Raw genomic sequence first — 16,114 nt, forward strand, 5'->3', positions numbered from 1 at the left:
TAGATGTATCTTTCAGCATCACTTGGCGGTCGGCTCCACAAGCAACCCTGCATAGTAACATTTCCATGAGTAGTAGCAGCAGAATCTACCCACCAAGTATCAACAGGTACATAACTTAAACTAGCCTCAGAACAAACGAAAGTAAGAATTATACCCTTCTTTACACGCCATGTGGCATATTTGGTACAATTCTTCTTCATGTGTCTCACCTTCTTACAGAAGAAACAGATTGAAACTTGATCCTGTTTCTTAGCTTTTTTCTGCTGAGAAGGCACATCCGCAGTGGTATTACGCTTTCTTTTATACTGAGAAGATGAAGCTATGTGAGCACTTTCAGTCTTATCTTGCTGTAGCCTCTCTTCTTCTTGCACACAGTGAGATATAAGCTCATTTAAGGACCAAGTGTCCTTCAGAGTGTTATAACTCACTTTGAATTGTCCAAAGTGTGCAGGAAGGGAAATCAAAATGAAATGCACGAGTAAATCTTCAGACAACTCTAACTTTAGTGCTTTCAAATTTGAAGCAAGATGAGACATTTCCATAATGTACTCCCTTATGTTCCCTTTATCTTTATACCTCATGGAGACAAGTTTGCTCAAAAGACTACTTGCCTCCACCTTTTCATTCTTAGTAAAGAATTTTTCAACATCTTTTAGGAACTGTTTGGCATCTTTATCCTCAGTAATTGAGTCCCGAAACGCCTCAGGAATTGAGCGTTTCATGATCATAATGCTCATTCGATTGGATCTCTCTCATTTCTCTATTTTAACCTCATTGAGATTTTCTGGAGTGGAAGTGGGTTTCTCCTCTTAAAGAGCTATATCCAGATCCATACAACCGAGGACAATTTCCACGATATCCTTCTAAACTTTAAAGTTTGAACCATTTAGCATAGGAATACTGTTTTTTTCTGGCCGAAACCGTGCAAATTGATGTGATCACGTGATACGCACGTGGTTGGGCATTAGGCATTCCACGTACTCAACCGGTCCCTTTAAATACCCGCTCCATGTTTCAGAAATGAAAAAATAAAAAAAGATTTGCTGCGTTCCAAATCGAGGGGGAAACAAACACAACTCTCGAACCTTCTAAATTCTCTTCCTCTTGCTTCCTTCTGGTTCAAGATCTCATTGCAATGGTTCGTACTTCTTTTTAATCACTATTTCTGTTTCTTAATTATTTGTGGATTTCTCTTTTGATTGTTGTAGCCAACATCCATATACTCCATCAAGTCGGTGTATAAGATTTTGAGCTGCTACACTATTGTTCGAGTTTCTTTTCCTTTTATCTTCTGCGATTCCTAGGGTTTTTAATTCAGTTCTTTTCTTTGTTGGCTATGGTGAAAGGCCTTTTTTGCTTCTTTCTGTAACTCACATAAGGCGTAATTGTGTGTGTGCGGTCTTCTTTTCTTACCATGAAATATAAGAAAAATCTGTATTCATTTTTTTCTTTTTTTTTTCAAACATGTAGCTAGTTTCTAATTGTTTGTTGTTATTCATGCATTTTGATAATGTTTAATTGTTCAACTTTGGGGTTTAGTATATGTTAGTAGTATTTTTATGAATACAGATGTTCTATTTTCCCAATATTCCTTCGGTGTCATTCCATTTTGTTTTTCTCTTAGTAATTATTCACTTGATAAGAGAAATCCTACCTTTTTCCCCATATGGTAAGAGAGAAGATGCTGAAATTAAAACATACTGAGCGATTTTAATTTCCAAATTTTAGGATGCTACAAAGACTAGCGTTGCTGTGTTGGCATGTACGGATGAAGCAGTTCTTCCTGTAAGTCAAGTATTTGAAGCCATTAAAGAACTTGGAAATGAAGGGGCTGAGCAATATGATCCTTTGGTGGTTACATCTGCATCATCACTAAGTAATTTTCCCTCTCCTTTCTTTGAATTTCTTGTTTGGGGTATTGGTGATCACTAGAGCTGATTTTGCATATAGCATGTCCTACACCATACAGTTTTAAATTGCTTTTTAAATATAATGAATTTATAAATCAATAAAAAGTTGTACTTTCTACGGTGTGCATCTTCCTTAACTTTGAATACAGCAAGTAAAAGCTTGGTTATATATCTTCTAGACAGATTTTGGTATCAAATGGTGCTGTTATGTGTTGTTTGTATTCAAGGAGTTTATATGCTAGTTAAGTTTCTATACCAATTAGTTTCGGTTGATGCTTCAACAATTAGAGGCTAGCAGCTTTATCCATTGTAATAACGTTTGAAACTGATTTTTTAATGCTTGGCTGCACTCTGTTGGGTATCAAGTTTCATTCAAGTAGGGGAACCTAAGCCTAAATATGCTTCATCTATGAGAAAAATTCAGATCAAGTGCATGCTTATTATCGATTCCTAAAGCATGCATTTTTGGAACCCTTCAATATGATGAATCCAAAATCTTATTGTACATTTATGTGTTTGATTATATTGTAGTGTAGTAGGAGTAGGGGAGTAGGACATTTTTTTTAACCATCTATTGCATACTGCAGGCAAACTGCCAGTAGAATCTTCCTCTGTAGACATTGTGGTTTTAATCTGGCTGTCTCTTGATTGTCCTATGGACCAACTGGTTCAAGAAGGCCTGAGAGTGTTGAAATCAGGTGGAACAACTCTCATTATCAAGTCATCTCAGTCTGCTGCAGGTTCACCTGATACGGTAAAAACAGGCTTAGTTCTACTTGGGGTAAATTTATATTGTTATGCATGATCTTATTTTCCACATTTGTCCTTACAGATTATATCTGATCTTCAGAGCAAGTTATTGTTGGCTGGGTTTATAGAAGCTCAAGTTGTACAATTAAAATCAACTGTCCTATCAGGAGGCAGATTCTCTGGGGTATGTTAATTATCTTGTATCTGATGCTGCTGTCCCTTATTTATCATCAGGTTAATTTACTCATATGTTCTCTCAAGTTTACAAAATGGAATACAGTATAATCATATGGTGGATGTGTTGAGTGATAGACTGTAACACATGCATTGTTTTTCAAGGATTTAATTCTTGATTGGTTTTGAAATCTGATCTACTGTTATTATCATCAAGTCATTGGATCGAGCACATTTAATTTCAACTACATTTTTTCTTCTTTTTATCACAACATATATAATTTTATCTCGATTCACTGTATTCTGCTGATTTTGTCTTCCTATTGCCTCTTGGGTTGACTATTGGACATGTGGCATGTAAAATTATTCCTTTTTGACTTTTTCTGATTGAGTTTGATGAATGTCTTACAAATTCTAATTGTTGGTATGTTATGCCTTGCATGCAGATCAAAGCTAAAAAGCCTTCATGGAAAGTTGGATCATCTTTTGCACTGAAGAAAGTGGTGAAGAATTCACCTAAAGTGCAAATTGATGTAGACTCAGATCTGATTGATGAGGATAGTCTTTTGACTGAAGAAGATTTAAAGAAACCCCAGCTTCCACCTAGTAATGCTTACTTTATAATTGTTGTCCTTAGTTTATTAGGACACTAATACATTAGGCTATTAACTAACATACTTGTCCAATAGGTGATTGTGAAATTGGAAGTACAAGAAAAGCCTGTAAAAATTGCACATGTGGGAGGGCTGAAGAAGAGGAAAAAGCAGTAAAGCTAGGATTAACTGCAGAACAGATCAATAATCCTCAATCAGCTTGTGGAAATGTATGGCTTTTTTTCCTTTGCTATATACAGTTTTACTGTTCATAATCGTTTAGAGTATATCTAATTGCATGTAATGTGTGTGTGCTTTGCTGTCTGTACATTCTGTGCAGACAGTTCAAAGAAATTTAATTTGTGCATTTTTTTATTCATCAAGTTATCTATATGTTTGTTAATTTGATAGCTTTCCTTTTCTGTTTTGTTCAGATTAACTACCCCCCCCCCCCCCCCCCCAAAAATAAAAAAAAAATCCCTTCCCTGGTAACTCGTGTAATTAGACTCCTGTGACTGTCATTTCTTTCATTTTCAACTATGGAAGAGTGGCCTAATTCATAGCTACTTTGGTGAGTTCTATAATTGATAAACCATGTTGAATTGAGCCTACCTACCATGATGGAACAAGAATTTCTAAGTGTGGTTTGAACTCTGGTTGTTGTGACACAGTATATGTACACTAGTGTGTGAATATTGGTTTTTCGGTTTTCATCTGTCAATCTTTGCTAGACCTGTTTTCCCTACATTTTTCACTGTGTTCAAAATTTTTTGGGTCTGTGCAGTGTGGACTAGGGGATGCTTTCAGATGCGGTACATGTCCTTACAAGGGGCTTCCTCCCTTCAAATTGGGCGAGAAGGTACTCTCACTCCCTCTCTCAGCTGTTTGGTTTCACTTCTCTAGTATAGCATTTGTTAAAAGTGTGTTCATCATACTTTTACAGGTTACACTGGCCGGTAACTTCCTTGCAGCAGACATATAGCAAAGAAGGGTGCTGTATTATGCTTTATCTTTAGGTGGTTCGTGATTATTTTATTAGTATTAGTCATCTTTGATGCTATCAGAGCCATAATCATCCGAGTTGTTTGATACAATTTTATCTTTCGCTATCTGAGAGACACAAGTTTTGTTGAGTACCATGGTTCTCACAAGTTGAAATGAAAAGTCTAATATATCATAAGCCATAAATCAAGCCAACCTTTCGTCTCTACTATGGGATTTTAGGCCAATAGTATATCCCTTACCTGCGGATTTTTGTTCTAATCTTTTCCTTTTCCTCCTTACCAATTGCTATTAGCCTATTACAATGCAACTTAGAATTTTTATTTTTATTTTTTTTTAATTTTTTTTTTAAGTTTTGGGGTTAACAAAAGAAGAAAAAACGAGGAAAAGCAAAACCCTGTGTAATGATCATTCGAGTGTAGGCTAATCAAATAACTTAAAAACTAGATTTAGACAGGAGCAAAATGGCTATATAGTTTATCAAATATATAAATTAATTTTAAATTTATACTAAATTGAACTTTAAGTAAAATTACAAAATATTCAATTCGAATTTATTTATTTGATTTCATATTTTCATTCTAACTTTCGTTCGTTTAAATAGTTATTTTTGTTAAAATTTATTTTTTTTAATTTAATTTTTTATAAATCATGATAATATCATGTATTATCAATATTATATATTAAATGATATTAAAAAGTAAATTGTTAAAAGTGAAAAAGAAGTGATATATATTTTAGGGGCAAGTCTTGTTACAAATCCTTTAAATATTTTTTGAAGAGAGAAAAAGAAGGGGGGGGGGGTGTCCCTCTTTTTTTTTTTTCTTTGGAAATTTGATTTAAATGTTCAATGACAAATTTATTACTATGTAGTGTGATATATATTGTCAAATGGGAAAAAAAATAAGGACCAAATAAAAATTGAATAGTTTATAGGATTAAAATTGTGTTTTCTGGCTAATATTTAACCATCAAAATAAAAGTGAGTGATTTTTTACCATTAGATGTAATTTCAAACCATTAAAAATACTATTGATGGCCAATTGATGATTATAAAACATCAAAATTGTGAACCCCAGCATTCTTCATATAGAAATACATTACGCATGGAGTATTTATGCGTTTTTAGAATAAAATTAATTGGTGATATCATATTTTTTAAGAATAAAATACAATTTTAAGTTTAGAATGCGAAGTTCATGTCAAACAAAATTAGGTTATACAATTTTTCCTATATTTTAGATATTCTAATTTTACAACCATATTATATATATTTCAATTAAAATATTTTAAGTTTAGAATAATCGACAATTGTAAATGGCAGAACAGAGTTGACCAAAATAGAGCAACTCCATCGCCGCCTCGCCGGTTTGAAGCTGTGCGTTTTAATTGAACTGTGCACTTCGGCTTCTTTTTTGTCCTTTGTCACCTCCGCAATTCTAGGGTTTCAGAGCTTCACATTTTTCTGTCCAAATTCTGTTGCAATTACTCGATACATTCCGTTGAGGCAGTGACCGATCGGAATCGAGAAACATCAAGACTCTCGTGTGATAATACGGTACGATTTCTTTCTCCTCTTGTTCCTTGGAATCCTATTTAAATCATTCGCTTGCGAAGATAGAAGTTATGCAAGTTTTCAGCTATGGATACTGCACAATCAGAAGTGAGAACAATATCTGGTAACATTAACGACAATATCGATTTAAATATGTCAAAATGGAATTTAGAATAGCATTGATCTGAAAATTGTCCACACAATAATATTTAATTGAATTCCAAACCAGAGAATTCATTTTCCTTGTTGCTGATGTTTCTCTCTTGAATGCAGATAACCTTGCCTTTCTGAGTAAAAATTAACGTCTATAATAATGCTTCTGGACAAGAATGTCATTCATGAAACGCATTATAAGGTTCTCAATGTCAAGGAAGATTCAAGTTATGAAGAAATCCGTGCTAGTTACCGCTCCGCCATACTCAGTTTGCATCCTGATAAGCTATTGAAATCTTCTGATGCATCCGGCAGCAATCAAACTAGTGGAGATAGATTTCTCAAAGTACAAAAGGCGTGGGAAGTTCTTGGCGATTCAAGCTCTCGTTTATTTTATGATAGTGAGCTCCGAAGTTCAAGGCGTGATGTCTCAGCTGTTGATGTTGCAGAAGATTTAAGCTTAGAGGATATGATGAATGAAGATGACGGAGAAGCATTGGAACTGTTTTATCAGTGCAGATGTGGAGATTACTTCTCTATAGACTCATTGGAATTGCAGAAAATGGGGTATTCCTTGTTGAGGGATGAAAGTAGAATATCTATATTGAACAATGATTCTTTGCCAGGATCAGTAATTCTTCCCTGTGGATCATGTTCTCTAAAAGCTCGTCTGGTAATCAATATGGATGAACACTGAAATTATTTACATATTTTTTTTGTGGTAATGACAATTATTGAGAATTTGAAGTTATTAACATTTTTTATATGAAGATAGCAAACCAATAATATCTCCTCCTTGGATAAAAATTCCTATGGCAAAAACTTGTGTGCCATTTGAAATGTAGAAGTTGGAATTTATGAAGTTAATTTCAATCTCAAGTATGCTGACTCACTACAATGAATGAGAGTAAAATGTTCATGGCTAAATGTAAGGATTTAGAGTATGATATCCACCATCTGAAGTATCAATATGCAAAATTTAAGTAAAAGTGATATTATTTTGTTGATGAGTCGTTACTTATACATACAAGCTATTTGCAAACTGACTATTATGTACAAGGAACTTCTAATTTCCATGCTGTATAAATCATGAGTTTGCTTTCTTTTTCTTCAGTTCCAGTAATCTAGAAAACCACTTTTTATCAACATAGGCCTGACCTTGTCCACTTGAAACTGAAAAATCAAAACAAACTTTCATTAGTTTTGGTTGAATATTTTACATGGTGACTCTTGTATGTATATGACAGCAATAAAAAAGGTTAAGAAAATTTGAAAAGCAATAAACAGTGGCCTCATTGTTAAGTTTTTTCAATATTTTCTTTTTGAAAATTGGAGGTGCTTACATAGTATTGTACCCTCAGATTTCTCGCACAACTCAGAGCAAGTATCCTGCAAATTAATACATGAAAAAAGAAATTAAAGCTTCTAAAATAAGAACTTATAATGATTTGAAATTCTAATGAACACACCTTTACTGTGGAGTTTAGCCTGATAGCATCTTGTACAAGAGAATCCAAATTAACCTCAGATCCTGGTCTGACATATATCACCTGTATTGAAAAGATTAGCTGGGTTAGATTGACCTTAATCATATTTGAATCTGAAAACGATGGACAAGGTACTTTTGCTGTTTTGTTGTTATGAAGCATGATAGCTTCGAATGCCTCCAATGATTGAATAATTAGTATGCACAATGAGGCATAATGATTCCGCCTTAATCTTTAAATATAGTGGTGGTAAAAGCTGTATCCATTAAAAGCATAGTATGTCACAACATAGATAATACCTGAAGTTGACAATAAAATCTTATATTCTTTTGAAAAGTCTTACTAAGTTTTGGAATTGCAAAGAAGGAAAAAATCAAAGCAAGCTTTTCAAATTTATATGCATAATGGGAGATGCAGAAATGATGAAACTCAATGCATTTAGAGACTTACAGAAGGATCACCACCAATTTCGGGTAGTTGCATCTTGCGGTTATCTCTATTTGCCATGAGAACCCATACGTTAAAGTTTGCGTCAATCTTTGATCATCAAAAAAGAAATGGGGTCATCATATAGAATAGAAAACACTTTAGGAGCCAAATAATATATGAAATTTTCATTCTACCAAATTCATAGAGATATTTGTCCTTAGTTGTACCAAAACCTAAATATAAGTTGGTAAGGATCGAGTTTATTCAGCTAGGGGAAAGAAATGGTGTAGATGTAAGCATGACTTGTACTTGTCATGAGACTACTTCTCTCAAAAGCTTAAATTTATAAGAGGAGATCATAAATGGTTAAATCTCTAACACGTCCCTTCGTGCAAGAGCTTCTTTTTGGGTTTGCGCAAATTTTGTACAGGTTTTCTTTCTCTTTTTTGTTAGTTTTATGCTGAGATTTTAACTAATAATGATCGAAGTCTAAACCTTTAGATCATAGAAGTTTTGATACCATATCATGAACTACTTCTTCCAAAAATTTAAGTTTATAAGAAGAAATACATAAATTATTATATCTCTAATAGAACTTTCTCAAATAATAAAAGGAAAAGAGAAGAGGGTAGAGATCAAATTCATAATATCAAAGATACTGCAATAAAAAATATAAAAACCAACAATGATCCATGCATAATAATTTGGGTGAAAAAAAAAAAACAAGGAAAGAAAAAGCCACATTGTGAACCTAGATTCATATGAAAGGAAATAATACCTGTTGGCAATATGGGGAACAACAGGTGCCACACTTTCTAGTGAATGATGTCATAACTCTTCCATCCACTGATAGGCCAAAGCTAGCATGCTGGCATTACCATGCACAAGCATTGACAAGTGACCAATCAAACTAAATTTGAAAATTTTGGAGCATGAATTCTAGGTCAATAATGAACACATAAACTAAACATATTTCAATACCATGTCAGTAACAAATTTGAATCTAAGTTGCTAGTCAAACATTAAAATGAAATACTATGGAACCACCTTTTGGATGTTGAGTTTGATGAATACTTGTGCATCCTTGTGTTGATCATTATCATCTTCAATCAAATCCTGTAACTGCAGCTCTTGCAATGATACATGGTAGTTGCTTGTCCAATCCCCATGATATCTGCCGTCACCTGGTGATATCGTGATCAGCCGGCGACGAGTCGCCCTGCTTGTGTTCTTGCCAATCTAAGTTTGATCACACACAATTGCTAGCTTCAGAATATGAAGAAGAAAAAGAGAAGATGGAAGACACCACCTTGTATTACAAGTTTTGCTCTGTATATATATCATAGATATCAACTTTGATACACTATTAGGATACAAATTTGAATCTTTTAAGGTGACCAATTTGCTTGAAAAAGCAACCTTGCTTCATTGTACTCTCAACTTATTAAGATATATTTTGATGATACTTTGTTTCACAATATCTATCACTTTGTAAATTTTGGAATATTCATAACTCAATTAATTTGTATGCAATTTATTACCAGATTTATTGAATTATAAATGTATCAAATTCCCAAATTTACACTAATAATCAACCGTTCAACATATTCAAGATACATAAGCACGCATAGAAACAAATAAACAAACAAGGGTTAAGAACTTAAAGAGAAGGTAGTGAAGAATGAAGAATGAAAAAAAAAAATAGTTAGTTAGTTAGTTACCAATGGAGAGTGAAAGTTATCATTTCTTTTGGTAGAGGCAATGGCATTGTTGGAATGATTGTGAGAATTCAACTGAGAGTGCAACCTGATGGTGTTGGATTGGTGGCATGGATTGAAAACTGAATTGAAGATCCTTGGAGACACCAAATTTGAAGCTTTGGCCATAACAAATGATAACTCACTGAACAGAAGAGAATAACACAAGTGATATTTATGTTTGGTTTTATGGGTTGAAACCTTATCTTCATATGTGATTGGGTTTGAGCCTCGTATGCAAGTGTATCTTTATCAGTTAGTTTATAAGGAAAGTTGAGTATAGGCCATATTCTAAAATATTGCTAGTGTAAAAATAATATTACTTGTTCGTATTTTATATGTAGTAATTTTTTATATAAACAATAAAAAAAAACATTTTTTTTTTACTTTTTAATAGATTTGATGATTTAAAATTTTTATCATTTATAAATTATAATAATTATCTTTTAAACACTAGTTGATATAATCTAAAATGTATAGTTTTTAGAGGGGTTTGATAGTTAAAATCCATCAAAATTGTTGTATAAAATATAAATATTTTCACTTGATTTATTCAATAATTTATTTTCGACTTATTTTTTAAGATTTAAAAAAAATGCTATTTTTAAGGTTATGCTGGTTAAGTTTTTTTTTTTTTTTTTTTTTAATCTTTTTCCTTCTCGTTGATTCAAGACTACCACATTTTTTAATTAAAAATTATCAAACGCCTACCAGTTATCTAGAGAAGAAAAGTTGTGTTTTTAACTTATGTTTTCTAACCTGAAAGAAAATCAAATTAGGATTATGATCAAATTATTACACTCTATTAAATGTAATCAATACAAATCTTGTAAAATTCAATCCAGATTAAACAACTTATGAATATAGCATCCTCTTTTTCTTTTTACCAAACGGATGTTTCTTTGTTGTTTATAAATTATAATACATTACCATATGCATGTATGATTTCATCCAATTTATACATCTCAGATTGAACTTCAAAACGAAGATAATTGTCAAAGAATGGTTGGTTCGGTGTAAAATTTATGCTGATAACTAATGGCTACTATTCATGCAATGCTATTATTTATTTTTATACATAAGGAAGAAACCAAATTGATACAAATTAGTCAAATAGAAGGGACAAAAAATCGCCTTGCTTACAACAACAAAAAATGGCTATTATTTCACTTAACATGTATCTTCTGAGGAAGCAGAGAGTTTGGCAAAAATCTTTTTACAGAATATGGGAAACCAAAAAATCTAACAAGATTTTGGCAATCCTTCTTTGCCTCTATGCTATGAGCTTGCAAGTTGAGGTGACCCAAGTAAGTTTCCCCTTCATAAATATAATACAGTTGCTGACACAGAAGAATACTCAGTCCTATCTGCACTGAAACACTTGCAATGATTATGTAAACAAGAATAACACCCCTTGAGGATTGGAATAGAAGAGAACTCAGTGCAGTAATCATAATTTCGACGATACGTCTCGATTGAGGAAATAGGCCTATAGGCCCATCCAAGTTTTCAAAAGAGTATGTCAGTGATGGCATTTGCCATATATGGGACATTGCATATATGGACATTATAGAAGCATAGGAGGTTCCGGCCAAAGCGGAGATGAGGAAGGCGATGAAGCAGCGGTGGTTATCTGCACCAACACAGTTCCCAATCTGCCAAGAGGACAAAAAATTGCCATACATTAAGATACAGAATTAAAGATAGTATGAAGTCCTATTGTATGACAGTCACCATTTAATATCCATTCCAAAACCTATTGCTTTAAAAATTTAGCACATTGATAACTCAATATATTTGGATGTAATTTGTATCTATATTTATTGAGCTGTAAATGTACCAAATTTCCAAAGTGACAGATATTTTGAATCGAAGGGACTAGTATACATGCAGTGATTATAACTATAAAACTTGAGACACTTGGAACAAATGAATCATGCTGCTGACCACGACATACTGAATTGCAAACCAACTAGAATACCAAAAGAAAGAAATCCTAAATAGTAAATACAACCTGCATTAGAACTTTCTTTTGATTTGGAGAAACTTTCAAAACATTTCTTACATAGAAAATTGTTTTGTAAGGTCTACACTATATTATTGAAAACAAGAAAAGCTTTAGTATAGAAGAGTACAACAATATATAAGCTAAAAATTGAAATTTTCATATTTAGAAGATGATGTTAACTTACAAATGGGCAGTGGTGATCCATGTCGAGTATACATTTTCCACATGTTCGACAGTGATGGGTTCTCGGTGACTTAGGTTTCGAGCAGTAGTAACAGAAAGTGTAATTTTCCAGTTCATTTCTACCTACAGTTGGGTAACTTCCCCATAATATGTTTGGAGGCGATCCAGCACCGTGAAATGCAACGAGGCTGAAGAAAGAAATGGTGGCTATGGACAAGATTGCTGAAATGGTAGAGTGAAAAATTCCAGAAAAGAAACTGAAAGAAAAGACAATGGGAAGGACTGCCCACACTGCACCAACTGCACAAAAGATCAATGAATTGAGAAGAATCAGATATGCAGTTACAAGTCTCTTCCTTTTTTATTTCTTAGGTGCATGCTTCAATGAAACCAGCTACATGATAATAGATATGATAATAATACAGGTAATGATGAGCCTGCAGAAGGAGCAGTGAAGTGCAAGATTGTTCTTAAAGTAAATTTTGCTCAAACAGGGCGAAAGGCACACAATCATTAAAAAAAAAAAGAGGGGGGTGGGGGGTTGAAAAAGAATTCTGCAGACCAACAATTGCAGATGAGCATCAATTGATTGAACTAAAATCAGATTCAAATCCTCACTACAAAATTTGATTATAAATGTTCTAGACTCTAACCTCTCCTTCAACTCATTCAAGAAAACTGAACTTCATAACATACGTTTTAATCCGAACCCATACAATTCAATCAATTTTGGTACCCTTTCTTTTAGTAGGATTCTATGACCCTTTTACAACAATGTTTCATTTAAAAGAAAAACAAGAAAAAAAGGCTACCAGAAAATCCTGCCTTCGAATATAACTACCAATCCACTTGAAAAATATTTTAAACAATTTCGGTTTGAACTTCACAACCAAACCTCATAAACTGAACAGGCATTTAATGGCATAAGTAGCGTGGAAGAACATTAGTGGCTTACATATTATAAAGAGCATAAACACAAAGACAAATGAAACGATGCACCGCTCCCACAGCCGTCTCCACCAACAGCCCTTAGTGACATTTTTCTGCTTGTTTGGATTTGTTAAAGCTCCACACCAGCCACATTTGAAAACAGATGTACAAGTAGGAAGCGAAAGGCGCAGTCCACAACCCCAGCATGTTGTTTCATAATTCTCAGAAACTGTAGTCACATGCTGCTCCTGTATGATGAGAATTATATGAGCAACCAATGAAGCTAGAAATCTCAAAAATGTTGTAAAAGTAAAAACGCAAGCAATACAATACATGGAGCCATCCATTTACCAAATGACTAAAATAGCTAAGTAATGCAAGTTCATACATGGAATCTTCATCTGTAAGAATCTCCTCTTATAAATATCAATACAATAAAACTCCCTAAGGGAGCACAACACAGCCATTAATTGACCACATTCGAATTTCTCAACTCCCCAAAGAGTTTCGAATATTGCAATTGTTAAGCGCATTTCACATCAATTTGACATGATTTTTCAATGTCACCTCATCCTCCAAAGTAGTAGTTAACCGATGGTTTTTGAGATGCAAAAAGCCAAATATACCCAAGTTAAAATCTCCACCAAAATGTAATGAGTTTACCATTCATCTAAGAGATACTAAAAGGAATTTCCACCCTCTGCCAGAAAGAGACAGAGAATCTTCCTCCCAATAAAACCCCATTATCGAGAAAACAGGCCAATTATCTTAAGTTTCTCCCCTCTTGTCAAAATGTCATTCTTCAAAAGTTCCAAGTGATTCTTCTCCTTCCTTGGTGTTACTTTTATCAAAAAAGTTAAGGGTGTTACAGACTTAAACTAACAAAATGCTTTTGATTCTAATCAAATTTCACAATTTTTTTTTTGTTTTCAGTTACAAAGTTCTAATCATCCAAGGTGCCAAAATATCTGAGGATTCTTATATGAAACAACCAAAGATGATTCAAAAGAAACCAATTCAGAAATGGCAACAACAGATAACTAACAACATAGAAAATATGAAATGAAAAAATGGATGCTACCTAAAACCTGAAAAATGGAGGGAAAATATAACAAAAAGAAAATAAACAAATTCAAAACCAACCTCAGGTAAAGAAGAAGAAGAGGAGGAGGAAGAAGAAGAAGAAGCCATGAATGCGAATATGCAATTCCTTGCTCCTCAAAAAGTGGATTGTATTGTACAACAACAAAAATCAACAAATATTTACATAGCAAAATTACAAAGTACTCTGTTCTGGTAGGAATCAAAACAATGTACCTGTTCTTCTCTCTCTCTCTTTTTTTTTTTAACAAAAAAAAGTTTTAGAGAAACAAACAATGTATGAGAGGTTCTCTCAGCGATACCGGAATCAACCGGGTTGATTCCAAACTACCGATGAATGGAAGTTATACTTGGCTCTTTTTTTAGTTAGGAACAAAAATTTATTTTTAAAAAAAATTCATAAAATAGCGAAATGAAATGAATAAATGATTTTGATTTTATAGAAAATAATTTAATTTTGATTAACTATATAGGAAATTTTATACATACATTTAATTGTGTATACGTGAGTAAAAATAATTTTATTTTACAATCATTAAATAAATATATATAATAACGAACGTATTTAAATAATTATATAAAATGATTTATACTTGTGAATATACCAGAATTAATCTTAAAATATATATTCTTGGGAGATATCCTAAGAAAAATTCGTGTATTATTATTATAAGAGAAAAATGGTTAATCAATTTGAACTACAGAGGAATTTGTTCTCTCTGACATAAAATTCTAAATACTGCATTTCATTTTTTATTTTCATATATTATACTTCTTCTAAATTGACAAATTCATTTTGCTATTATTAGATTTCTTTTTCGGCAAAAGTTATTGGTATCTCCTATGTTTAAAGTTTGGTTTTTTCTATAATTTTATTGGATTTTTAATTAAGTCTTTATATATATATATTTTAATTAGACTTCTATACCATATCAGATTTTATAATTAAATTTTTACTATGACAAAAACGTTAAAATTAATAAAATATTCTATTAAATTATACAGAATATTCAGTCGAGTGTTAGCCATATTTGTTTTGTTTAATAGAATATTTTATTAATTGGTTTTCGTTTTGTCACAGAAACTTAATTACAAAATCTGATATAATATAGAAATTCAATCGAAAAAAAAAATTTAAAAACCTAATTAAAAATTTGATAAAATTATAAGGACCGATAAAATGATTAAACCATAAAATTTCTATAATCTTACGGTGGTAGGCACGTAGTAGCTAAACACTTTAATTTTAAGACACCAAAAAAAAAAAATACTTTAATTTTAGGTGGCTAAAGTCTTAAATTTTTCAATTCTATTTATGAGTGAATTTGAATGTATTATTTTCATTTTCTTCTCTCTTGATACACTTTTTTAATATTTTCTTGACCACCAATTTCACCTTCAAACAATGGGTAATGATTCAGTTAATTTTTTCAAATTTTTTAATCATGTTGATCAAAATAATTACAAGGTTAAACTATTTTACATGTGTATTCAATCACATAACGTCGCATTAATAAAAATAATTATCTTTTACATTGATTACATAAATGATCATACAAATAAATAGTTATAATTGCATAACTGTATAAAACATTTTAAATAATTCATAAAGATTTAACTTTATGCATCCTATTATAAATATATTTCAAGGTAATTAACCATGCCAAATCTTTTTGAAGGCAAAACATGAAGACAAGTCAAAGTGTTATGTACATTCATCCTTTTTTCTTTTTTTTTTTGACGGGGTACATTTATGTTTTTTAAATAACACCAAAAAATCATTCAAATTAGACACAGAAATATTTGTTCTCTAAATTTGTCATTGAAACATTTTATCATTTAAATTGATCATTTTAAGATTATAAATTAATCATTTTTATTCTTTCATTATTTCGTTAACAGTTTTTATCAACGATTGATGATATAGAATATTAACTAACAGTATACAGAATATTAACTAACAATATACATAATATCTAACATGTCCAATTAGACGTTTAACAAATACGTTTTATGAAAATCTATACCCATTTTCCCAATTACATAAATCCCCAATTACATAAATTCTAATCCCAATATAAC

The 16,114-nt window shown here is 32.1% G+C and overlaps 4 protein-coding genes across 6 annotated transcripts; 2 read left to right on the forward strand and 2 right to left on the reverse strand.

Annotated features, from left to right (window-relative positions):
- The first annotated feature begins 1,038 nt into the window (after positions 1-1,038).
- LOC107628728 (Cytokine-induced anti-apoptosis inhibitor 1, Fe-S biogenesi) lies at positions 1,039-4,635 on the forward strand. The gene is made up of 8 exons (XM_016331308.3): positions 1,039-1,138; positions 1,729-1,876; positions 2,498-2,664; positions 2,743-2,844; positions 3,281-3,440; positions 3,524-3,657; positions 4,212-4,286; positions 4,371-4,635. Exons 1-8 carry the CDS (start codon positions 1,136-1,138, stop codon positions 4,407-4,409), a joined length of 828 nt encoding a protein of 275 aa, XP_016186794.1. The 5' UTR covers positions 1,039-1,135; the 3' UTR covers positions 4,410-4,635.
- A 1,212-nt stretch (positions 4,636-5,847) lies between these two features.
- Positions 5,848-7,035, forward strand: LOC107628727 (uncharacterized). Of its 2 annotated transcripts, none has more exons than XM_016331307.3 (2): positions 5,848-5,987; positions 6,258-7,035. In XM_016331307.3, exon 2 carries the CDS (start codon positions 6,298-6,300, stop codon positions 6,832-6,834), a length of 537 nt encoding a protein of 178 aa, XP_016186793.1. In that variant the 5' UTR covers positions 5,848-5,987; positions 6,258-6,297; the 3' UTR covers positions 6,835-7,035. The 2 variants fall into 2 exon arrangements, with proteins under 2 accessions (XP_016186793.1, XP_020973717.1); XM_021118058.2 differs by having other exon boundaries at positions 5,983-6,108.
- On the reverse strand, positions 6,971-10,038 carry LOC107628725 (E3 ubiquitin-protein ligase, putative (DUF177)). Of its 2 annotated transcripts, XM_016331306.3 has the most exons (7): positions 9,775-10,038; positions 9,101-9,292; positions 8,832-8,921; positions 8,075-8,161; positions 7,607-7,687; positions 7,481-7,526; positions 6,971-7,310 (listed from the first exon to the last, which is right to left on the reverse strand). In XM_016331306.3, the coding sequence occupies exons 1-7, from the start codon at positions 9,937-9,939 to the stop codon at positions 7,225-7,227; spliced, it is 747 nt and encodes a 248-aa protein (XP_016186792.1). In that variant the 5' UTR covers positions 9,940-10,038; the 3' UTR covers positions 6,971-7,224. The 2 variants fall into 2 exon arrangements, with proteins under 2 accessions (XP_016186792.1, XP_016186791.1); XM_016331305.3 differs by having other exon boundaries at positions 6,992-7,310; positions 7,481-7,687.
- An 820-nt stretch (positions 10,039-10,858) lies between these two features.
- On the reverse strand, positions 10,859-14,350 carry LOC107628724 (protein S-acyltransferase 11-like). The gene is made up of 4 exons (XM_016331304.3): positions 14,075-14,350; positions 12,957-13,179; positions 12,003-12,301; positions 10,859-11,465 (listed from the first exon to the last, which is right to left on the reverse strand). Exons 1-4 carry the CDS (start codon positions 14,120-14,122, stop codon positions 10,977-10,979), a joined length of 1,059 nt encoding a protein of 352 aa, XP_016186790.1. The 5' UTR covers positions 14,123-14,350; the 3' UTR covers positions 10,859-10,976.
- Positions 14,351-16,114: the final 1,764 nt, after the last annotated feature.

Source organism: Arachis ipaensis, chromosome B3 (assembly GCF_059453495.1).
Source record: "Arachis ipaensis isolate K30076 ecotype BB chromosome B3, ASM5945349v1, whole genome shotgun sequence".
NCBI lineage: Eukaryota > Viridiplantae > Streptophyta > Magnoliopsida > Fabales > Fabaceae > Arachis > Arachis ipaensis.

Bases quoted from the DNA above. Each gene is read 5' to 3' on its own strand.
- LOC107628728 (XM_016331308.3), top strand. The intron at 2,665-2,742 runs GTAAAAACAGGC...TTGTCCTTACAG, and splicing joins CTGCAGGTTCACCTGATACG to ATTATATCTGATCTTCAGAG. The intron at 3,658-4,211 runs GTATGGCTTTTT...GGGTCTGTGCAG, and splicing joins CTCAATCAGCTTGTGGAAAT to TGTGGACTAGGGGATGCTTT.
- LOC107628727 (XM_016331307.3), top strand. From the start codon at position 6,298: ATGCTTCTGGACAAGAATGTCATTCATGAAACGCATTATAAGGTTCTC.
- LOC107628725 (XM_016331305.3), bottom strand. From the start codon at position 9,939: ATGGCCAAAGCTTCAAATTTGGTGTCTCCAAGGATCTTCAATTCAGTT. The intron at 8,162-8,831 runs GTATTATTTCCT...TGATGATCAAAG, and splicing joins GTTCCCCATATTGCCAACAG to ATTGACGCAAACTTTAACGT. The intron at 7,311-7,480 runs GTAAGCACCTCC...TTGATTTTTCAG, and splicing joins ATCTGAGGGTACAATACTAT to TTTCAAGTGGACAAGGTCAG.
- LOC107628724 (XM_016331304.3), bottom strand. From the start codon at position 14,122: ATGGCTTCTTCTTCTTCTTCCTCCTCCTCTTCTTCTTCTTTACCTGAG. The intron at 13,180-14,074 runs GTTGGTTTTGAA...CTCATCATACAG, and splicing joins CTTCTTCTTCTTTACCTGAG to GAGCAGCATGTGACTACAGT. The intron at 11,466-12,002 runs GTAAGTTAACAT...TCCTCTTGGCAG, and splicing joins TGGATCACCACTGCCCATTT to ATTGGGAACTGTGTTGGTGC.